General features: G+C 33.2%; 1 protein-coding gene across 1 annotated transcript in view; it reads right to left on the bottom strand.

Moving 5' to 3' along the window:
* LOC124535316 (lachesin-like) overlaps positions 1–25,430 on the bottom strand; it is a 110,444-nt gene that overhangs the window by 40,937 nt on the left and 44,077 nt on the right. The window contains exons 4-5 of the mRNA XM_047111502.1: positions 19,903–20,088; positions 18,552–18,741 (exon numbers count right to left, since the gene is read on the bottom strand). Coding sequence (XP_046967458.1) covers positions 18,552–18,741; positions 19,903–20,088 — 376 coding nt within the window. The remainder of the gene's footprint in view (positions 1–18,551; positions 18,742–19,902; positions 20,089–25,430) is intronic.

Genomic DNA, 25,430 nt, shown 5'->3' with positions numbered 1-25,430 from the left:
TAAAACCCAACGATGACTACAAAGTCCGCAAATTATTCGAATCATTTCAAAGGAATCCTACTAAAAGGAACGAAGAGTAACTCAAAGCTTTTATATCTCGTTTAGAGCCGCCTTATTGTCTTCAACGATATATGTATTAAAGCTTGCTTTCTCTTGCGTAAATAAAATCCATTGGAGAGAAAAGTGCTTAGGACCAAGTGCAAGGGAGGCAGGCGATGGGCTAGGTGTAATGCCTCATGCGAGTGTCGGGGACAATGCAAAGTAGATTGAATTGAAAAAAGACATTCACGCTTTCGGGAAAAGGGAAACTCGAAATAAAGGGTTAACAATACAAACACTCCATTGGATATCCTCGTAATCATAAATAAGGTTTTAGGTTTTATAAGGCCTGTCTGATACAAATGACTATTTTGTAAAATGCTTTGATTAAAAAAAAAATTAAAATTGTTATAAAATCAATTAATCAATATTATTAACATATCATAAATCCGTTAACTGATGTGTAACATATTTTCTCAACTTTATGGATAAAGATAATACAATAATTACATATTGAGAATTTATCATTGGTAAAAATAAGTTTTATTCCATTCTTAAATAATATACTTAACATTTGAAGATGTACGATACAAAAGTAGTACCAACGTACGCCCGCAGATGCTCACTTCGTACTGTGTTCTCACTATTCGTCCCGTAAGTGCCATAAATATTTATGTAAAAGTACTCAAACAACAGTGATGAAAGCGTACCACGAAAAACAGTCACTAACTTCCTTTATTATTTACCGTTATATGTTCGTGTGACACTTCGTATATTCTTAATGTGATTTGACACATACCTTAACCTTAACTTACCTTTTCCAAATAATTTTGAAGTGTTTTTTGAATAACTTATATGAATAATGATCGATATATTTAAAAATACTAAAGTAACATCGTAAATGCCTCTACGGCTAAGTATTGCAATCAAGGGTTTGTTAGTTTAAATTTCAGGTTTTCTAATTACAGTATATTCAAATTGAATATACGTTTATGAAAGAATAGTGAGCTAATAATAGGTAAAGGTGATGAAATAGAGAGCGAACAATTATTTTTGTGCACAGAGTCCTAGATATCCCGCGCATTGGAATATCAAGGTGATTTCAGAGTAAATATATCTCATACTATATAAGGTTATCAGGAAGTTAAATTTTTAGAGGTGAAATCAAATATTTCATTGAATTATAGATATTGTTATAGTTGTCCGAATATTCAGCATATTTCGTTCAATAGCATTGAAATTTTCTAAAGGTATTTAAAACTGAGCACTCATTTATATTATATTCGCTTATTTTTTTCTGCTTCAAAGAGCTCGATTGGTTGATGTTTATGGCTACTGTTCCGGTACTAATAATAGCAGCGACTAGTTATACAGTCCGTGATCTCCCTCAATTAAGATACTAGAATGGTAGACTTGAAGGTATTAAAATATACCTGGGATATTTAGATGCTCTATTAAGCATAGACATTTATATTATTTCTGTTATCGGCAATATCATATAGTCATACTACAGATAATAATATATTTACATTAAAAATATATATAATAACAACTAGCGCGCACTGGTAACTTTTGTCACGGTGACTGTTTCGTCACCCTTGTCGAGTCCATGAATATGTATGGAGGTGCGCGCATGTTGCGACGTGACATTTGTGTCTGCATCTGTACATATTCACGGACTTGACAAGAGTGACGAAAAAGTCACCGTGACAAAAGTTACCAGTGCGCGCTAGTTCTAAGTGTTCTGTTGCGTATGAGATTACAATTCCAGATTAACATCGTGTATTATATAAGGAACCGTTACAGGTTGAAAGATTGTATTAAAAAAACACTATAATTTTTCTTTATCAGTTATCTGTACTCACATCAATAAATGAAAAAATAGTACAGTGTGTGTATGTCCTGTGTTTGTGTTGCTCTTTCAAGGCCTAAACAGCGAACGAAAAACGGATTTGATTTATACGAAACAAGCTTGAGATACATGGAAGGATTTCATCAATTTTTTTATGCTCCTTTTTTGTCTGATACGTTCAAAACCGCAGACGATAGTAAATTATTAATAAAGAAAATAAAAAAAGTAAAGTAAAGTAACAGCCTGTAAATTTCCCACTGCTGGGATAAGGACTCTTCTTCCATTAAGGAGAGGGTTTGGAACATATTCCACAACGCTGTTCCAATGCAGGTTGGTAGAATGTACGTGTAGCAGAATTTCGATGAAATTAGACACACAGGTTTCCTCACAATGGTTTCCTTCACCGCCGAGAACGAGATGAATGATAAATTAAGCACATATATGTATATAGTGGTGCTTGCCTGGGTTTGAGCCCGCAATCATCGGTTAAGATGTACGCGCTCTAACCACTGGGCCATCTCAGCTGTTATTAATAAAAATATTGTTTATACATAAATAGGGAGATTGTTACCTTTCCGGTGGTGTGGGTATAAAGAAATACTATTAGGTTATAAAATTTTTAATGCATAGTAACATAGTATTATAAACAACCAATTACTTAATTTACTAGTTACTTATGTTACTTCTTATAATGACTATTATATAAAATTATGCCAGCTAGACTCAGCGTGGGTCACTTGGGATAAAAGGCAAGCTTGAAAATTCAATGTAATTCAATGCAATTCAATATAAGGTTGAAAATTAGGCGCCACTGACGATTAAATTAGTTGTTGGTTTGAAAGAATACACCGTTCGCCAGACCGGTGTAAACGAAATTTATAATATAATTGAAAGGGGGTACATCACCAAAGTTTCCAGCTACACGTGGATACCGACAACGGCTCAGGGAACAGGCCTGCCGTCCTTGGAGTTGCACCAGCCGCTATCTGGGCACACTCAACCAGGAACCTGGAGCTGTTCACTCTTAATATTTCCATTCAAGAAGTCCACGTGGTGGGTAAATCCGATTAAAAAAAAAAACCTCCTGTAATACGAAATATACAGGTTCAATAAGTTAAGCAAATAAGCAAATGATAAATACCTTTAACGAGAGATGTAAGCACGAATTTACCTTCTGGAGGTTCAAAGTCCTGCTTACACAAATTGACGATCTCAACTCCGGAGAACCATTTCAAAGGGTCACTGGAAACCACAATTTACACATGACTACGACTTTTCGAATTGCAAACCAATGCATTTAATCAAAAACAAGAATTAAAGACTTACAATTTCTTACGAGTCGGTAAACATGATATAAAGTTCTGTCAAACTTCAAAACTTCATTGTTAATATAAATTCTGAAAAGATAACTGCTATTAAAGCACTGAATACTAAACAACCACAAATTAAGAAACTCAATTATTAAGACAACTCACCGATATATTCAGTATATCGAATTAGAATTTGGATTCGGTGTTAAGCCGATAGTTCCAAAATTCAAAAAGAACGAAATCGAAAGTTCACGAACTTTTGAAAGGTTAGCGAGTGTGACCAGTATCACTACCAAAATACCCTTAATGAAAAAGGAATTATATCCATAATTAAATCAAGGAAATAATTATGGAATAATTATTAAAATTAAGAAAAGCCAAATATGAGGCAAAGTAAATTTATCATAACTAGGCTCCGACGCCTACATCGAAGAACTAACCTTTAAACTGGAAGACAGCTAATAAATTAATCTGAAACGATGTGAAATGGCCTCTAATAAAATTCAACAAACGAATTCGATGATTAAAATCTTATTTTAATAATTGTTTTAATGCACCTTTAAAATAAATGTAATTTATTTTATTAATTAAAATTTTAGAAAATGCCAAGTTGAAGCGGTATACTAGCAACACCGACATAAATTAAGTGGGAAATGGGTCAATGGCACGGAATTTAGCGAATTGACACTTTTTTGACGTTTTATATAATTATAAAAAAAAGTTAAAATTATGAAAATAATTTTTAATGTAACAGTACCTCCCCTCCCGGAAGAATTTTGCGAGGGTAAAAGAGAAAAATTCGAGCTGGCCCTCCAGCTCAGAACCTCAAACAACACAAATAATTAATTTAAATCACATTTCAAATGTGAAATATAAAATGACAAAAAAAGTGGAAAATCCAACTTAAGAAAAGTGAGTGTGTAGTAGACTCACCACAACTCATTTATTCGGCTACAACCAAATAAAACAAACCGAGCTCCCACGATATGTGCAGGATAAACTCCACCAGAGCTTAAACTCAACAAAAGCTTCGCTGCATGCATAACCAGACGCATGAACAAAACTAATATCTGCTCTAACACAGATAAGATAAAAATAATGCTTCTCATAAGCAATCTTAAAAAAAATTACTAGTAGTCTATGCCACTAAATAGAGAATATAATTAACCTCTATAAAATAGTATCACGACACCAAAATTCGCGAAAATAATATGACTAATTAACTATTCGAACCCACGAGAAGTTAACAGTCTTAACCTTAACACACTATACAAAAAAATATACCAACCAACAGACATAACAAACCTTAATAAAACCAACCGTCAGGACTGATGGTACTCACACATAAGACTCTCCACTGACCAGACGAACAACAACACTTGTTAGGTAATATGGGATGGGAAAGGAATATTAGGAAACCAAACAGATACCACGCCAACACATAAGTGGACACTGGAAGGTGACAAAATGTCAAGGAATAGTATTAAGGCTTATTTTTACAGAGTCACAAACCGCTCTGAGTCGTAAGGCTTATTTTTACAGAGTTACAATCCGCTCTGAGTATTAAGGCTTATTTAAGGAGTTACCAACCGCTCCATAAGGATTTTAGGGCGAGGAAAAGGAATAAAAGGATGCCAAACAGATACAACATCACCACAAAGTTGATACTGGACGGTCACCAAACGTGAAGGAATAGTTTTAAGGCTTATTTTTACAGAGTTACAATCCGCTCTGAGTCGTAAGGCTTATTTTTACAGAGTTACAATCCGCTCTGAGTCGTAAGGCTTATTTAAGGAGTTACCAACCGCTCCATAAGGATTTAAGGGTGAGGAAAAGGAATAAAAGGATGCCAAACAGATACAACACTATCACAAAGTTGATACTGGACGGTCACCAAACGTGAAGGAATAGTTTTAAGGCTTATTTTTACAGAGTCACAAACCGCTCTGAGTCGTAAGGCTTATTTTTACAGAGTTACAATCCGCTCTGAGTATTAGGGCTTATTTAAGGAGTTACCAACCGCTCCATAAGGATAATAGGATGAGGAAAAGGGATAAAAGGATGCCTAACGAACACAAACGAAACCTAAAGACACTGCTAATAATAAACCAACTGTCAGGACTGATGTTTCATACCAATTAACTCAGCTGTCCAGACGTTCACACTTTGCAATACCTAACGACACTATCATACCTTAATAAACCAACTGTCAGGACTGATGTTACACCCCTCTCCTCTCTGCTGTCCGGACGTACACACATTGCAATACCTAACGACACTAGCATACCTTAATAAACCAACTATCAGGACTGATGTTACATACCAATAAACTCAGCTGTCCGGACGTTCACACTTTGCTATACCTAACGACACTATCATACCATAATAAACCAACTGTCAGGACTGATGTTTCATACCTCTCTCCTCTCTGCTGTCCGGACGTTCAAGAGACAAGCAATATTAACGTTGCTTAATGGGTGCCGTAGCACCCGAATCGATCGAATGTGTTATAACATCCGTCCGACCTAAGCCCTTCCTTTCGAAGGAAACCCCTCAAACTTACCAAACACCTCCTTCGCAATTACGCTTTGCGAAGAAGATAAATCCTCAAGGGGATGTAAGGGGATGTAAGAACTTCACTCCCGAAACTACATTCGTTTCGGATGAATCAAAGCTTACATCAAAAAAAATAAGTTTGGTGCTAAACCAAACCTACGCCAAAAATTAACCCCAAAAATTAAGGGTGTTGTCACACTAGGGACAACATAAAATTTGATTACTTTAGTCTTAGACTTCAGCGTAATCGGTAAAAATAAATAACCTGACACACGGGATCGTGCATCATTAGCCGTAGCTATATAAAAAATATCAGATGTGTCATACATCTGAACACCCTGACCGACAAAATATTGACCCAAATTAGACCCTAAGATAGATATAGATGAACCGGAATCTAATAAACCACAAAACTGTTCATCAAAAATAGAAACCGACAAATAAGGACGAATGTCATCCGGAGGACGCTGCATAGCCGCTACACTATGAGTAAAGAAAAGTGAGATTCGTTTTAAATACTTCCGCCAATCGTCAGGATCAAAGTTAGCGGAACGACTTGACGGAAGGCTTATCCGTTTTAAGGATCAGCTGATTTACAATTAAGACAGGACTTAACGGTGATGCCCTTAGTACCACAACGAAAACAGACTATATCCTTAGACTTACAAGTACCCAAATCATGTCCCTTAACCCTACAACGAAAACAAAACAAACCAGGTTTACTCTTGCCGCGTATCATCTCGACTTTAAAAGATTTACTATATTTGAAACCTAAATCGGGAGCTAAAGTATCAGCATCAATCTTTGGTGGATCCCTAAAATCTTTTACTTGTTTAAAAGTAAATTCTAAAATTTTACACTTATCCCGAAGTTGCTGCAAGTTATCAATATTCTCCAGCGCTAGCGCTTGCGTAAAACACGGACGTAGGTTTTTACGTATAATCTTTAATTTATCCCTTTCTGGCAGTGAATATGAAAGTCTCGAAAAATAATTAATCATGACCGCAATAAAAATTAAACAAGATTCTGACTGACCCTGCGTTCGACGACGAATCTCAGATAACAGCTGCTCATCATAGTCCAAAGGTGAAAAATCTTCAATCAACCTCTTCTTTAAAGTCTGCCAGTCTGCGACTTCCGAACGAACACTGCGGTACCATGTTAAAACTTCATCCGAAAAAAGTTCAACAGCTGACTGAAATAAAATGTCATCAGAAATACCTCGAGCTAGACAAAGTTCTTCAAGCCTAAGAATAAAGAAACGGACACATGATTTGCCGTTAAATTTTAAATTTAAACGAGCAATAGACTTATCAGACGAACAAGAAATATTAGAAATAGGCAAAGGATTAACCAAAGCAGGTGAATGATCAGTAGATTGATCGTTAGCAGCTTCTTCAAAAGTTTTCCTAAAAGATTGAAACAAACTATCCACTTTCGAAAGACAATCCTTAAGTTTCACATTCAATTCTTCCTTTATATAAAATAAATTAACATCCACTTCAATCCTACTAAATCGATGGAAAAGGTGATGTGCTATAGCTCTTAACCGGTTAAAACTTTTAAATTGAGGCTTAGATGACAAGGTGAGTAAGACTTCATCCAGTTTAGAATCAATAATTTCAAACTCGCTGGCTGGATCCAAAGATGTTTCTAAAATCTCATCAGCAGGAATCGAATTCACTAAGTCCCGAATCTGAATCCTCAACTCTTCAACTGAACCTTTAGGTTTAGCATCCCTTATCTCAACTTCATAAATAAGTTCATCCTTCCTAAGTAAGTGATAAGCTATAGGCCTTTCCATGATGTAAAAAAAAATATTTCCCAAAAAAAAAAATATTCTAAGTGTAAGCTATGAATGTGACAACTGGTTTTATATAGATATAAAACAAAATTAAAAAAACTATTTGAAAAAAAGTTCAGTAAAAAAAATTGTATTGAACCAGTATAAAAAATTTGCAGAACCCTAAAAGTTGTAATACTAAAGAACCACACAAACAATATGAATAAGGTTCAAAAACAAATAAATTTAAATCAAAGTTCATATAGAACTAAATGTGCAAAAGTCCAAAGGGCAAGTAGAATTAATTGTCATATTAAATGCTGATAATAAAAAGTTAAGTCGAGCTGGCTTCACAATATAATAATATGTAAGTCACTTAATACTAAACCTGTTTAAAATATAATTGCATCAATAATTTAAATTAATCTTCTTAAAGTAATAATTATTATATAATTAAAGTAATATCACAGTATGATAATTTACTTAAAATTTACTACCAATGCAATATGAAATGTTGTAAAGTTAATTTGAAACACATAATAAAGGACATAATTATTAAAATAGTACTTGTTAAATCTTTATAATAGGTTTTATACAATAACAATATTAAACATTGATTTTCAAACGCCTTATTTCAATATAGCAAATACAGACATACTGACTATCCCAAGTCACGCCCCACGTTGGGCGCCACTGTTACCTTTCCGGTGGTGTGGGTATAAAGAAATACTATTAGGTTATAAAATTTTTAATGCATAGTAACATAGTATTATAAACAACCAATTACTTAATTTACTAGTTACTTATGTTACTTCTTATAATGACTATTATATAAAATTATGCCAGCTAGACTCAGCGTGGGTCACTTGGGATAAAAGGCAAGCTTGAAAATTCAATGTAATTCAATGCAATTCAATATAAGGTTGAAAATTAGGCGCCACTGACGATTAAATTAGTTGTTGGTTTGAAAGAATACACCGTTCGCCAGACCGGTGTAAACGAAATTTATAATATAATTGAAAGGGGGTACATCACCAAAGTTTCCAGCTACACGTGGATACCGACAACGGCTCAGGGAACAGGCCTGCCGTCCTTGGAGTTGCACCAGCCGCTATCTGGGCACACTCAACCAGGAACCTGGAGCTGTTCACTCTTAATATTTCCATTCAAGAAGTCCACGTGGTGGGTAAATCCGATTAAAAAAAAAAACCTCCTGTAATACGAAATATACAGGTTCAATAAGTTAAGCAAATAAGCAAATGATAAATACCTTTAACGAGAGATGTAAGCACGAATTTACCTTCTGGAGGTTCAAAGTCCTGCTTACACAAATTGACGATCTCAACTCCGGAGAACCATTTCAAAGGGTCACTGGAAACCACAATTTACACATGACTACGACTTTTCGAATTGCAAACCAATGCATTTAATCAAAAACAAGAATTAAAGACTTACAATTTCTTACGAGTCGGTAAACATGATATAAAGTTCTGTCAAACTTCAAAACTTCATTGTTAATATAAATTCTGAAAAGATAACTGCTATTAAAGCACTGAATACTAAACAACCACAAATTAAGAAACTCAATTATTAAGACAACTCACCGATATATTCAGTATATCGAATTAGAATTTGGATTCGGTGTTAAGCCGATAGTTCCAAAATTCAAAAAGAACGAAATCGAAAGTTCACGAACTTTTGAAAGGTTAGCGAGTGTGACCAGTATCACTACCAAAATACCCTTAATGAAAAAGGAATTATATCCATAATTAAATCAAGGAAATAATTATGGAATAATTATTAAAATTAAGAAAAGCCAAATATGAGGCAAAGTAAATTTATCATAACTAGGCTCCGACGCCTACATCGAAGAACTAACCTTTAAACTGGAAGACAGCTAATAAATTAATCTGAAACGATGTGAAATGGCCTCTAATAAAATTCAACAAACGAATTCGATGATTAAAATCTTATTTTAATAATTGTTTTAATGCACCTTTAAAATAAATGTAATTTATTTTATTAATTAAAATTTTAGAAAATGCCAAGTTGAAGCGGTATACTAGCAACACCGACATAAATTAAGTGGGAAATGGGTCAATGGCACGGAATTTAGCGAATTGACACTTTTTTGACGTTTTATATAATTATAAAAAAAAGTTAAAATTATGAAAATAATTTTTAATGTAACAAGATTTTTAATTTGTCCATAAAATAACTGTAAACCCGATATATGTATCTGAAATTGTTCAACAGTTATTACTAATATTACGAATATATAGGGGCTAATCGCCAGAACTAACGGTCTAAACCCTAAAAGGTTGTAATGTAGTAAATGAAAACTTTGAAAACGTAACATGTAGGAAAAGGTCTGGTGACCTTTCTGACGTTCATTAGGTATCATGATTTAATTTTTTAACAAACATTTCATAACAATTATCTAAACGCAAATTCTGTGAAAAGTACTTTATTATGCGTGTAGGAAGCGATTATCTGTCTTAAAAGTTTGTTTTGACTGACGAACGAAACAGCTATCGCTAACGAGAAAATATTCATTAGCTCGCAGCGACGATGTTAATAAACGTGTTAAAATCAAAATGCAAATGACGTCATTTGAATCATTTTTATAAAATTAAAATACTAATCTTGTTAGACACGCTTAAGTGAAAATAAAACTTCTTAATTAATAGTAAATATAAGTACAAGTTTACGCGATAAAAGTGGCAGGGTTGCTAGAAAAATGAATATAGTTTCAAAGTGAAGTTTGTAACTTCCACTGTTGAGGGATTAGTTCTCTTGGAAGAGTAATCTTCTTAACGGAGATTAATTTGTATTCAGGTCATGATAATTGAAGCAATAATAATTTTAACATGAAATAAATAAAATTATTTGGGAATAAATTATTTATTCCGCCAGCCCATTCATTATTATTTAACTGTAGACTAAACAATATGATCTTATTTTTACTAAACAGCCGGTAGAAATCATGATCGACCTTCTGTTATAATAATGAATAGGTATAAATAAGAAATAAGTATAGCCTTTAAAACTTTATTGAATTATACAATAAACAAAAAATCTAAAATATATTCATAAAAATAGTTTGTTCATATCCAAATCGTTGTACTAGAATAAAATCGTGAGGTATATAATAAGAAGTTAGTATAGCTTTTAAAACTTTTTTAATTTAAAGAATTATAATTTTAAAATTTTAAAAATATAGTTATAAATATAGCATGTGCTTAACCAAATCGCTGTACTAGAATAAAATCGCGAGTTCTTCTTAGCGTGTAGCGTAAAGCGCAATTTAGGATAGTCGGTCGCGAGGTGCGTTGAACAAGCGAAGCGTACGAGATATCCCATTTTCCCTCTCAACGTTACAAACGTCAGGGACTTTTGCATCTTACGTATTGAAAGTACAAATTTTAATGTTACTTTTTCATAGCGTAATAAATTAACAATCAACTAGAACATACATTTGAAATCATTTTTTTGTTAGCTTCATGTAGGTTGTAGGCAATTACCCCGGGATTCCCCCCCCTAGGAATTGGAGGTCTGCATTGGCGGGTTGACCGTCAGGGCGTCATATTAGCATACGAAAGTGATCCTGTGGCACCCCTGAAAAGACGGAGAGGGTACCGCTGGTTTTTTAGTGGGTATTCCGGTGTACCGGCTCAGGCGAGCCCCACATACCAACTTCACGAAGGAAGCGCGTAATGGGTTTTTCCAGCGAGAAAAGAATGCTATAGGCAAATGCTAGATTACAGCTGATACTTTGAATTTTTCAGTTTACTTATGCAATTTCTAAGTTATATTAATGGAACAATAAAAAAAATCTATAATCAAAGACCTAAATAATAATCTTTTAGGAAATATACAGTCGCATGAGTTCTTTAAATCTAGACCACAATTCCTTTCCCCTTGTTAGCAGATTACATAATCTAAGTTGTTTGTGATATGACCACAAAAGTGCTAACTACATACACTAAGTATATTTACAAAACTCTGCGTGGATGTGTGTTTGTAATGCATTCATTGCATGCATTTTGTAATACTTCGTTGGTATTATAGGTCGTATCACAAGCTTAAGGCAAATTAATTTATATTCCACAATAACTACTTAAAAACAATTACATGCTGATATGGAAAACAAGCGATGTTTTCGATTGCTCTATTTATTTATTAATTACTTGATTGATATATAAGGTACATGAACGACAAATTTATAATGATTAATTTGTATGAATATATAATTTATAGGTATGAACAATATTTACAGGAAGAAATATTCAATCATTGTTACATTTTTTTTACTTTTATTAATAAATTGTAGCGTGATGTAGTACATTTTCGAAGTGATGTCAGTTTATATCTTTATTAGTTGTCACCCACGGCTTTGCATGCTTTTTAGAGTATCGGTTTTCATATGTTAGGCAAAAAAGTAGCCTATGTCCTTCCATGGTTCAAATGTGCTTCACACCAAATTTCATTAAATTCGGTTGAGCGGTTGGGTAGTGAAAGCGCAACAAACAGACAGTATAGATAAAAATGATATTCAAGTATCTAGATATGTTTTTGTATTTAAATAATGATCACCTTGTTGTCTATTGACTCGAGAATAAGGGTTTAATCGACAACAGTTTTTCATAAAAATTAGCCTTTTTCCTTAAAGTTCAGGCTTACTTCATATCAAATTTAGTTTATTTTTATGGTATAGGTTGACGAACGAGCATATGGGCCACCTGATGGTAAGTGATCACCATTATCCATAGACAATGACACTGTAAGAAATATATAACTATTCCTTAAATTGTCAATGCACCACCAACCATGGGAACTAAGATATTATGTCCCTTGTGCCTGTAGTTACACTGACTCACTCATCCTTCAAACCGGAACACAACAATACTGAGTACTGTTGTTTGGCGGTAGAATAACTGATGAGTCGGTGGTAACGACCCAGACGGGCTTGCACAAAGCCCTACCACCAAGTATTGTAAGTGATTTTTCCATGAAAGAGCAAAAAGGAAAAACAGAGTTTCTTTCTCTTTTTTACACATAATTAGTATAGATTATATTTTAATAAGTCAAATATTGAATGATGGTCTTTCATGTGAAATTCATTGAATAAAGCATTTAAAATAAAACGCTTTCACTGTGAGCAACAAGGGAAAAAGGCGGAACGTGTTGACAACTTGACATAAATACCTTCCATTCTTTATGCGGTTTCTGCAGACAATATGTTTTCTATTTCGTTATGGTATACGAAGCAGATTCATTTAAGTACAGTACCAGCTTATCGGTGTCACTTTGGCAAAGAACTAGGCTATTTCAACTATGTATGAACACAATTACAAATATGTCTATGTATATGTAAACTTTTTATCATATTTATGAAGATTTTATTACGACCATTTTTCATCACAAAGCATGAAGCGCATTACTACAACAACAAGAGCCTGTTAATTTCCCACTGCTGATCTAAGGCCTCTTCTTTATTTGAGGAAAAGGCTTGGAACATGTTCCACCACGCTGTTCCAATGCCGGTTGGTGTGGAATGCCAATGTGGCAGAATTTTTATGAAATTAGATACACACAAGTTTCCTCACGGTGTTTTTCTTCACCACCGACTACGGGATGAATTATAAATACAAATTAAGTACATGAGTATTCAGTGGTGCTAGTCTGGGTTTGAACCCGCAATTATCGGTTAAAATGCACGCATTCTTACCACTGGGCCATCCAGGCTCCATTACTAGAAGAATAAATAATTGGGTCACACAATTTCATCCACGTAAACAATCTCGAGGAAGCTAACCAACTGGAAGCGGAAGATTTTGGAAAATAATTAAGTTTGTGCTCAAATATAGATAAAGTCTTTCTTTCCGCACTGTCACAATCTGACGGAATGATAATCTGACATGATCGGAGAGTTTAGGTGGTCTCCAAGGCATTAATATGTAAACACTCATAGCTTCTCAAAATAGGAATTATTGTCTGATAAACAGGTACAGCAAATTGAAATATGTACAAAGGATGATTTTTGAATATTTTCATTGTCCACATAACACTAGGACGCTTGTGTTAATTCCTCTTGGAAGTTTAAAAGTGAGCATTTGCTGAATAACTATTTTCAAAATATTCAGTAATAAAGGGGTTGAATTGAAAATTCCAGTCCAAAACTGAGTAACTAGTATAACAATGGAACTGAACGTTTAAATTTATGAGCTGCAACGTGATTTTTAAAAGGCAAGTAGTTATTGTTATTGAAATTGTACAAATGAAAATATTGCCGGGAGTCGTGTTTACTATGTTATTATTATTTTTTGGCTAGGTACATGGTTACATGAAAACATCACTCGGAATTCGATGTACATAAATAACTGATTAATTATTTATTCAGAAGCGAAATGAACATTTTTTGTTTTTCATTTCTATTTACATAATATTTCATAGATCAGTTCATATAGATTTTCTAGTGTCGGTAAAAATGTATAATAAGATGTTAAGATAATCACTCTCTTCGTAATCATAATAAATAAACTTCATGGAAAGTTGAAATAGTTGTGAGATAATTGAACGTAAGGTCTCACTGTTAAGTAAAAGGAACGCAATTCTGTTATTTATTTATTGAACGTAACAAAGAATGATATCGCTTTAAAATAAAACAAATGAAATGTGGAATTAAAAGAACTTAAGGGACATCAATTTCTCCGGACAATTTTCAAATTAATAACAACGTACGTATATACTAAAATCCATTTTATAAGTTTCAAATGTCATTTTCAAACAATTCGAACTGTAAACAAGGCAGGAACAATCCGTAATATTTTTCAACCTATAAGTTAGCGGGAGTTGCGCCGTCATTGTGTAACGGAACAAATTGTTACTGGCTCCTTTTGTTACGAATTTCTCTACGTTTGATACTTTTGCATTCACAGGTGATAGAACATTAACGATCGAAAATATAATATCTGTGTATTGAAAGAAAGTAGAAATATTGTGTTAAGGAAATGTAATTTTATATAATCTTACTTTACTTTTTCAAGGAATATTGTTTATTCGAATTGAATGATAACTCAAAGTGATAAAATTATAAGCTGAATTAAAATAAGGAATTATGCTACCTATTCGAATCTCTCGTCAGCGAATCGTGCTAAAAAACGAACCTGAAAATTTATATTAATAATAATACTTCCTTACCAAGATTTTAACCTGGATTAAATATAGTCGTTCTTACATGCTAAGCTTTCTCGAAGCTCGTTTCGTGTTTTGGCGATTAAAACGAAATTTTTAGAAAGGCGGTACAATATTTATACTTTAAATTATGTATTTTACTCGAAATTTAATTAAAATTATTTTACTTTATACCTAACAGAAATAAAAAGAACATATAAAAAGATTTCTCCCAATATACTCAAAAAAGTAAAAATATACTAGACTAAATAAAGGTACAAACAATAAACTGTAACAATTTACTTTAGAAAAATACAAAAAATGCATAAGGCGTGGTCGTAGTATTCTTATTCATTATTTCGTAAATTCAGATATGACGTGTTTCATCACATAGAAGTTCTCATTAACTTCAAGGCTTTGGATAAGATCGAGTGCAAAATGAGAGTGCGTTAGCAAATATTTATCATATCTTGAACTCGGTAATGATTATTTGTTTTGAGGTTTACAACATAATAATCCACGTGTTCCGTCTAATGATACATTCATGTTATAATAGAAAAATAAAGTTATATTTTATTTTGAACCATCTACGCCCGTGACGTTGTACGCATTTGAATATAATAAAAAAAAATTGTAGCCTAAGTTACTCCCTATTATATCAGTTATCTGCCAGTGAAAATCGGTCCTGCCGTTCCAGCGATTAGCCGGAACAAACAGACGGACAGACATATGCATTGAGTACTCCAATTTTATTATATGTTAAGAAAATTATTATAAAACAGAGCGTCCAAGCCGCGTCTGTCTTTGTGCAAGGGATAAAAATACCGACAGATTTTAAATTTAATTCAATGTACTTGCCACCAATGTACGGAGACGATAATATAATTTCGAGGTGGCTCAATGGTTACAATGCATGAACCTTATACGATGATTGCGGGATCAAACAAGCATTCCGGGCAAGCACTACTGAATTATTAGAGTATCTCGTACTTAATGGTTAAGAAAAGTTTCGTGAGAAAACCTACATGTGTCTAATTTCAATGAAATTTCTTGTGAAACATGTGTATTCCCAAACCCGCTTTGGAAGAGCCTGTATCCTGGTGGAATGATGGCTCCTAACTTTCTCCTCAAAGGGAGAGGATGCCTTAGCCCAGCAGTGGGATATTTAGAGGATAATACTTAAGATGTTAAAAACAAACTCTTGCTGACTGGGAGTAAGATAGAAAGAGTTCAAAAAACTCACTACGATGTAAACCTCTTATGAAGAACCCTTAATCAACTCGTGCGAAGACTGGACTAAGAAGCTAGTTATTAAGATAAAACTTTATTAAAAGCAACGTTCACTAATTAGCTTAGTAAGTTGAAATAAATCTTAAATATCATAAGCTCATAAGAAGTATCTTAAAAATCTTTAAGCAACGTAGTAGGAACAAAATACAGCCATAAACGATAACAACCTTCCACAAATGTGAACTATAGGTACGGCGAACGGTGTAATGAAATGAGTTCGCTGGAGTTAGAACTTTTACATTTCAATTAGATTCCGCTTACGGTTGAAATACTCGCAATTTTAATTTTTGCAGCGGAACGTTAATACTTATCACCGTTAATATGTATTCTTTATTAAAAAAAAAAAAACTAGATAGTTGTTTATAAAAGATAGGTTTTATACTATTTTAAATTATTACGAGTTACATTTTCGTTTGTGAGAAATACCTAAAACTGTTCAACTGTGCTCGTAAAATTCTTGTTAATAACAGTAGATACCAATATACACTACTGAGATCAGATGGCCCAGTGGTTAGAACGCGTGCATCTTAACCGATGAGTTCGGGTTCAAACCCAGGCAACAACAGCAACAACCACTATTTATATATATATATATATATATGTGCTTAATTTGTGTTTATAAATCATCTCGTGCTCGGCGGTGAAGGAAAACATCGTGAGGAAACCTGCACGTGTCTAATTTCATCGAAATTCCGCCACATGTGTATTCCACTGGCCCGCATTGGAACAGCGTGGTGGAATATTTTCCAAAACCCTCTCCTTAATGGGAGAGGAGGCGTTAGCCCTGCAGTGGGAAATTCGCGAGCGAATACGCAGAGCTGTTACTTTACCAATATACAGATGGCCAGGAAGTCAGATTATGTGAATTGTAATGCAAGATTTATAATTCATGGATTAGGTACTCGACGGTGAAGGAAAACTTGGTGAGAGATTGCATGAATCCACATCGGAGTAGCTTTTTGAAGACGCTCTAAGCCTCTCCTCGTAAGTAAAAAGAACGAGAGCAAATCTTAGTCCAACAATAAAACATTGACTGTCTTTTGCTTCGAATATTTTTATTTTATATGATTGAAAGACGTTACAAAATAAATAGTGATCTAAAATATTTAATTATTTTAATCATAGCAATATTTGTTTTTTTTTTTTTTTTCATAGCGTACGTATGATAGAGCTGTATGAATTTTAACGATTCTTTACATTACGCTATAAGCCTTGGGAACTGAGTTGTTATGTCCCTTTTGCCTGTAGTTATACTGGCTCACTCATCTATTATAATTTGTTTTGTTACAGCTTGAATGAGCTCTGAGAATATATCCTACAGCGTAGAGACTCATTTTAAATATTATTATTAAACGTGCTGTAATTATATGTAAACAATTTTTTTTATAATTCATATTGTGACCCGCCACAGATTCGCACGGATACCATACTGATAGTAAATACACTACATAATTTGGATATTTACGACAATATATTAGTTACTTCTAAAATTATCAGTGTTTGTGAACTATATTGTTCATATTTTATATTCAAAAATCTTCCTCTCGAAACATTCTATGTATTAAAAAAACTGCATCAACATTTGTTGCGTATCTAAGCGTACTTCGGGACAGACAGCGGTAAGTGACTTTGTTTTATACTATGTAACGATAAATAAATCTTTAAGCTTGTTACATAGCTTCACGGTAGAATATATACTAGTGGGTGTAACCTTCCTAGACGAAAGTTTACACAGTAGAATATAGTCTATTTGGCAGATAATATAGGTTAGGATCATATCTAGGTATGATGCTATGAAACTACATAAAAATATTACACGTGAATTTATTTTAGTAATGGTATATACACTATGATGATGAGATGCCGTTTCCGAATTCTACAAAGCATTTCTCGACGCTTGCTGAATGTAACTTTGATCGCACGAGCAATTCTAAAATTGTTAAGGTAAGTATTATGTGTTTTCAAATGCAAAATACTGTATAACGCATACTTATTATTAATAATACATATATTATTTATTTATTTATTTGATATCTTAATAGTGTTAGTTTTTGATTTTTAAAATGTTTTCATTTTCAGTTTAAACTTGCTGTATTGATAAAAGCTTCAAAGCCTTCAAACACGCTGCTTCACTTAAAGTTCGGGTCGTGTCAGATACACGCTTCCTCTTAGTGTTGTCCTTCATCGTCGAGCTAAATTTGAATTTACTTTACAAATTTAACATTCAAAAATTTTTCAATTTTTTTAGGCTAATTTTGTATTTATTTCCACAGCTTTATGATTCATGTGAATTGATCACATGAAAAATAAACTATATTGTAGTGTATCGATAAAAATTTCAGAATGGCAAATAAAAGTGCACTTTCCATTCTCTCAATCTGATAATCCATTAACACTGCAGACTTCTAAATTTCATGACACAAATAGTAATAACGCAGTCCGAGCTGGGTTATTACTTCAGGAACTCGGGATCAGTTTTCAAACTAACCACGATATCGACTACAATGAATACGCAATTAAGTACTTTGTATAAAATTAACTTTACCTTTCTTTTCTCTGCCCCCATCGTGTCTGAAGACAATCGGCCTGTTGTTCTCCCTACGCCACAAGACGGTAGGTGGTGGAACGCCGATGGCGCTGCAAATCAAACGAATGATGCCTCCTTCTCTTGCTGAGCTGCCTTCTGTCACAGAGTCTACTATGTCCGGAGGTATTACTACGGATAAGTGACCCATCTGTGAGAAAACAATTATTTATTTATTAACTTGTAATTTTTTTTTAAAACGTAATAGTTAATATTGTCAACACTTAGTATTTAAAAGAGACTGCTTACTTATATAGGTCGGGATATCTTTAAAATAAATTTTAATTGAAATATCTTCGTGATCTCGGGCGTATAATTATTATTAAGGCTTAATATTGTGTCCATACAGATCAATCGGGAAACCTTCAATGATTCCTTGATTGATTCTATAAACTGTCAATTCCAGGTCACAAACGGTTGGATCACAAAGCCAGAGCAATTACGTTTGAACCCTTTAATATTTCTATTAGTACTCTATTGTTATATAAATTAATAATCAACTGAATATTTTGTGGAAGGTACATGGGACAATCATGATGTAATAATATTGTATGGATTTTTCGTAAAAATGTTATTACAAGCAAAATAATAATTCTTTTGCATTAACACTATACTAACTAAATCAGCTCATCATTATTCACGTGTTTCTATTGTATTTATTTGTGAGTATGTATTATATAGCACTGCAAGAAAAATTTGAAGTTATTGTTTCTTGATTGTAACATTACTGGTTTCTTGTAAGAAGTGATTGTACCGATAACAGTGGTATTTATTTTATTTCTATTGAACATAAAGCTTTGAAGTCACAATATATGCTATAAACTTCTCTAGGCAAGGTGTTCGCTTCTATAATAAATTTCCTTAAAAAAGTTAGAATTACCAATTAAGGAATTAAAATCACAGTTAAGAATACTTCGATTCACAAAAATGTATAATGAAAGACAAATTACTTGATAATAATCGATTATATAGGTTGTAAAAAAGTACAGAATTAGAGTATTCGTTGATGTCCGTGCAAGATAAGTTTAATTAGATATCGTATTGTATTTTTTTTTCTTTTGCGGCTTTTATTTGTGCCAAAAGGACACAGATTATTTCGCCAAAGACACGTGCGAATATTGTTATCTTAATAGTCTTTGCAACTGATTGTTCGAAAATACTAAGTAATTTTTATGTTTCTTGTATTTAATATTTAAAGATACCACATTTAATGGAATCCTGTAAAATGAAGATTTAAAAATGTTCGAATGAGCCCACTACTAAGTATATTTCGATTTGAATTGATTTGATTTGAAAAATAAAACATACCAACCTGACTTTTCATAGGGTCCGTATTGACTTGGCACATGTAGGTGCCGGAGTCGTTTGCTTGGACGTTACTGACGTGGAGTTTCCATGTGTTGTGGTTATTGTAAGTGACAGACAGGCGTGGATTTAGTGCCACCATGTTCGTGTGAATTGCGAGGATGGCTTTCGAGTCTGATTTAATCCACGCTACCTGGAAATAAAGTGACGCTTAATTGACACGTATAACACTAGTAAACAAATAAAATTATAACATTTGTCATCAAATCAAACTTGAATATTGTTGTTTTAATTATTGTGGTGTAGGTATAATTTGTTACATATATAATTAATCGTTTATATATATAATTGAAACCCATTTTGGCTGAAAAAAAATTATTGAGATATATTATCAAAAACGATGATATCATTCACCACAAATCCCTTCAGAAATTTTAAACACAAGCTGTGTTTAAAATTTCTATGCATGTTCAATTATCAATTGAACATACATCAAGCAGTCGGTCTGCGCATATTTGAACCCACGACCACAGCTAGAGTTTAACTCATGCTTTTTCAGATCAACTTTCAAAGATATAAAGAAATCAATTATCATTTTGAAAATCGAGATAATTAAATTGAAGACTCCTTTTGTTGTTCTGTTGATTCTAATTTAAGAATGCAATTAGAATCAGTGTCGGCAAAACAAACCATCTGGGATTGCATACGAGCGTGAAATTTCATTTAATGTCTGGGATTAATGTCATAAATTGCTCGCAATTTCCTCGGCGCTTCTCCAAGTTTTAAATCGTTTGTATTGTTCAGCGCAAGAGGCTGAAAACTTAATGTGACTTAAACTCTATGGCGAGCAGTAAAAGTGAGGGTGTGACATATAAAATTGTATCGTGTTTTACTGAGGAATGTACGGGCGTCTCATCCAGCCGCTTCCACCTATTTTTCATGTGACATCTCCCTTTGTTGCGGTTGGAAAATAAATTAGTAACAATTTCATTGTTTGTAGGAATTATTTCAGTCTAGCGCTGATGCTAACATTGCTAGCAGTGTTTTCGTGAAAGTTATTATGAACGTGTTAACTTTATATATTGTAGATGCATTCTTTTGTTTTTTTAGTTATAATCCTCTTTAAATTTTAATGACATCATTTGTTTATAACTTTCAGATGTGAATGTACTTAAATATCTATTTTGTATATACTTTTTTGGAAGCAGTATGTAGAAAATCATGTGATCTTATTATTTTTTATTTTACAAAATAATAAATGTATGTATTTTTATAAATACATGGTGCTTTTAACGTTTTAAAATAATTTTATAGTATATAAAAGTTTCTTTATTTAGCCAAACAAACAACAACTTCAACTATGCGCATTTTCCTTCAGGCTAAGCACATTTTCTTAGATACGCTGAAGGCATTTTATATTTGGTTCATTCATGATGCAAAATAGTATTGCTAGAGATCACAAAACTTTTACTACTTTCATTAGTTGAAAGAAAGCGGAGTCTGTTTCAACATAATGCTTTTAAATCTTCGTTTTACGGTATGCTTTTAAAGAATTACATCGAGGAAGCTTGGTAGAATAATATCGACTTGTATATTATTGCTTATTTTGAATCGTGTTATCTCATATTTATTAATCGACTTACTAGTCATTGCAGTCCGTCCTGGCTTCGCACAGGTGGATATAAGTTTTTTTTTTATATTTTTAATTATATATTTCTTTTGATTGTCGTTCTAATTCAACTTATTTACGCAAAAACCTTAATAAATTATTTACCTAAACCTTACTCATAGATCCTTCTGTCTATTAATGATGTAGTGATAAAAGTAATGATGACAAGAAATCAAATATATTTTGACATTACACGAATTAAATATTACTGTATTGATATTACCGCCACCGTTTAACGGACACCATTATATGCATACTATCCAAAATTACATAAGAACTTGTTTCTTAAACAGCTCTTTTCACAGTCACGAGTAAACAAAATAAAATGAAGTATTATATCGTTTTTGTTTATACTTTCAAGGTACAAACGTTTCAATTGCAAGCGGTACAAAGATATAATTTAGAGTTAGAGACGAACATTTGCGCCATTTGTTCGCTTAGTATTTTCCGCTGCGACTCCGGCCTTTAGCATTGTTTCCATGAAATGAGACGCGACTAATGTTTCAACAATAAGAGCTGGGATGTCGATAAAGGAAGAAACGAATGAGAAATTAAGAAATAAACTTTAACTCCTTGACCAAAATAAAGTCTCTTATAATCCATATCTTTAATCAAAGAATAGCGTTGTTCCAAGTCGGTATATACTGTGCTAATGTGAAGCGATGTGAGCGATGAATGTGTTTTTTTTTTAAATCGTTATATATTTTGTTTATGCAATAAAAAGTTTTTATGCACTTCGCTGATTTTACTGTAACTTATTAATTCTGTAGTAGGCTGCTTTTGTGATTATATTATTTTTAAGATAAATTTGTGATATTAAGACTTTGGTGGAAGGAACCCTACGTGATGGTGGCGCGAGAGCTGCGTGCAGTACTGGACAGTATTTGGACATTGCAACGTGACTTTATTATTATGTTATAAATAATTCTAAAATGAAATTAGCCTAACTTACTCCATAGTACGTCAGATATCTAAAGTAAAAGTCCCATCAAAATTGATTCAGCTGTTCCAGAGATTAGCCGGAACTAACAGACAGACAGACAGAAAAACAGACAAATTTAAAAATTTATTTTTTTTTGTAGATGTTTCGTGTATACACGCGAGTAGATATTTATGCATTTATTAAAGCCGCTCTTTATTTTAAAATGACAAATAGACAATCCAATTTTATGATATATATAGATTTCCTTAGGATATACAGATATCGTCACCTGGACAATTATCATATCATATTTTAGTCGCCTCAGTAATATGTGTTTTCAATTGAACTTGCGGATTTATAAAATTTTCCGGAACAGGAATTGCAAAATTTTGTACATTAAGTATGCTAAATTATAATATACTAATTAGCTCAACATAGTTGTGATAAAAATTACTACGCGGGCCATTTCTGTGGCGAACGCCGGAAAAACTACACTAAAACAAACTAAAACCACATGAGTAAATATTCCGAACAGGGGAACAGCTTTCAGTGGTTAGTAGGGTTAGCAAAAAAGAAATACCATCAAATGATTTTATTTTGTAGGAGTATATTAAATATATGAGATAAAAATGACGATATCCTAACTATGGTATCTAAACCTAATCCAACTTTGTACCGTTGCTTTTGACACTTGGATGAAAATGTCTGTTATGATCCTATCAATTTACAACAGGAGACGCGCTAGTCGAATTATATCATTTTTAAGAAAAAGTAAGTAAAATCATAATTTTGATACAAAGAAACAACTTCTATGTAACAAGGACGTTCGTCTTATCGCACAAAACATCCTTATCGGACAACTGTTTTGCCCTCGTAGAGCAAGTGTGAATCTGGCGGTGAACGGTTAAACAGACAACTGCGCTGTATCTGTGTCTCCAATGTTTGCGGCTTGGGATGTGTTCGAATGTTTACTCATGTCAAAGTTTTACTTCTGATTGCTGATTTTAAAATATTGGAATGATGTTCTTTTTTGGGCTCGCTGGAAAAACTGCATAATACGTTTTAAAAAAATAAATAAATATGGGACAACATCAAATACTACTCTGACTCCATTGTAAGTTGCTAAAGCACTTGTACTACAAACGATAAGACCCAAGACAACATAGAAAACTAATAAGCTTTTTCTACATCGACTCGGCCGGAGATGGACAGGGACTTTGGAGTGGCGTACCCATGAAAACCGCGGTACTCGACCACTGAGGTCGTTTTCTAAATTTTGGACCTGCTTGATCTTGTGAACAATGAATACTCATTATTCGCTCCCGTGAATATGTTATACATAATGTATATAATATGAAATAGCGAACCATCTCTTACGCATACCACTGCCAGACTTCGGTGATGGTTTTTTCCTCATTCTTCTTTGGCGGAGTGACTAAGTTAAGGCACTCTCCTATCGCGTGACCTCCTTCCGGGACATGACATTCTCGTATGTAGCGACCAACTCCACCTAGCACTTCAAGCGTATTTTGTGACATATTTTGCAGCGAAAGCTTTCCGCCGTTTAGCGCTACTAGGAAATGTCTCTATGGCACATACACAGCAAGAGATCATATGGTTTCCTAAACTATTAATCCGAAAGTGTTCAACCTTTATCCTTGAGTTTGACTCTTCCAAAAGGTTTCTGCAATTGTCTCATAAAAGCAGAGCGGGTGGCGCACGATTTCTATCGGATAAACATTTAAAGAAGCATTGCAACGCGTGGCGGGCATTAGCTAATGTTTTAAGCAATTTTGTTTTTATTTTAACATTTACATAACAATAATGAGATAAATACTGACTTTTTAGTTATCCCTTAACACATTAAATACACAAAACGTGACGTGTGAGTAGACAAAATGAGTATAATGTAATTTTTAATCAATGTCGATATAATAACTTAGTTGGAAATACTTACATTTAATTTTACCAACTAGCAAAACATCCGGCTTTGCATGGTTACAATGCTAATAATGAACTCCAGAATGGCTGGACTACTGCACAATGTTCACAGTTTTCCAGACATTATTTACTATATCGTGCATGTATGTATATGCATATATGTATATATAAACTAAGATATAGATAAGATAAAGATCTAAGCATACATAGGGACAGACAGCGGTAAGCGCCTTTGTTTTATACTACGTAACGATGATGATGTAGAATATAATTTTGTTTATTGAGAAAATTATAATGTTAACTTCGATATGATACACAGATTTAAATTTGATGTCGCAAGTACTTTACATTCATTCAGCTGATATTTAAATTATTCTATTTTCCGTGCCTGATCGTGGTTTTATTCGTTACGTCTGCGGTCTCGCTGCAGAACGCCAAAGCCGAGTGTAGTTTAGAATTCCTAGTTTTAAGTGCACGTTTAATATAATTGTCATTAATTACACGAGTTTTATAGCATTCATAAAAATACATTTTATTAATACTTGATTACAGATAATAATATATTTTTCTTAAATCTCTTTAGCTCGTGATGCTCGTGTCTTAGAAGTCAGAGCCAAATTATACCCTTAGCTCATTATACTATACTGAATGTAAAAAAATCTTTATGTAAATATATATATAAGGTTACTTTAAATAAAACCGAAAGACTCCCCGTGTTCGAGTCATACGTACAGATTTTATTTTATTTGTAATCATTTTCTTGGGAGGAATGCGCTTAATATCATTTTTATTTCATACTATCTATTTGTTCTAGGACGCCATTACGAAGGAGACGTTAAATTGTACCATGAGAGAGATTAATTACACCACATTAATAAGTTTATGACTCTGTCCCGGTGAAAAAGCTTACAATTTACGTGACACGCTATAAACTTTATTCCTTAGAAAAGTAAATTAAATTTTTGATTACATATTGTTTAGTTTCTATGAAAATCAAGACGTA

The sequence above is a fragment of the Vanessa cardui genome, chromosome 14 (genome assembly GCF_905220365.1).
Source record: "Vanessa cardui chromosome 14, ilVanCard2.1, whole genome shotgun sequence".
In the NCBI taxonomy this organism is placed as follows: Eukaryota; Metazoa; Arthropoda; class Insecta; order Lepidoptera; family Nymphalidae; genus Vanessa; species Vanessa cardui.
The sequence above is the reverse complement of the archived record's forward strand: the minus strand, read 5'-3'. Positions and strand labels throughout refer to the sequence as shown.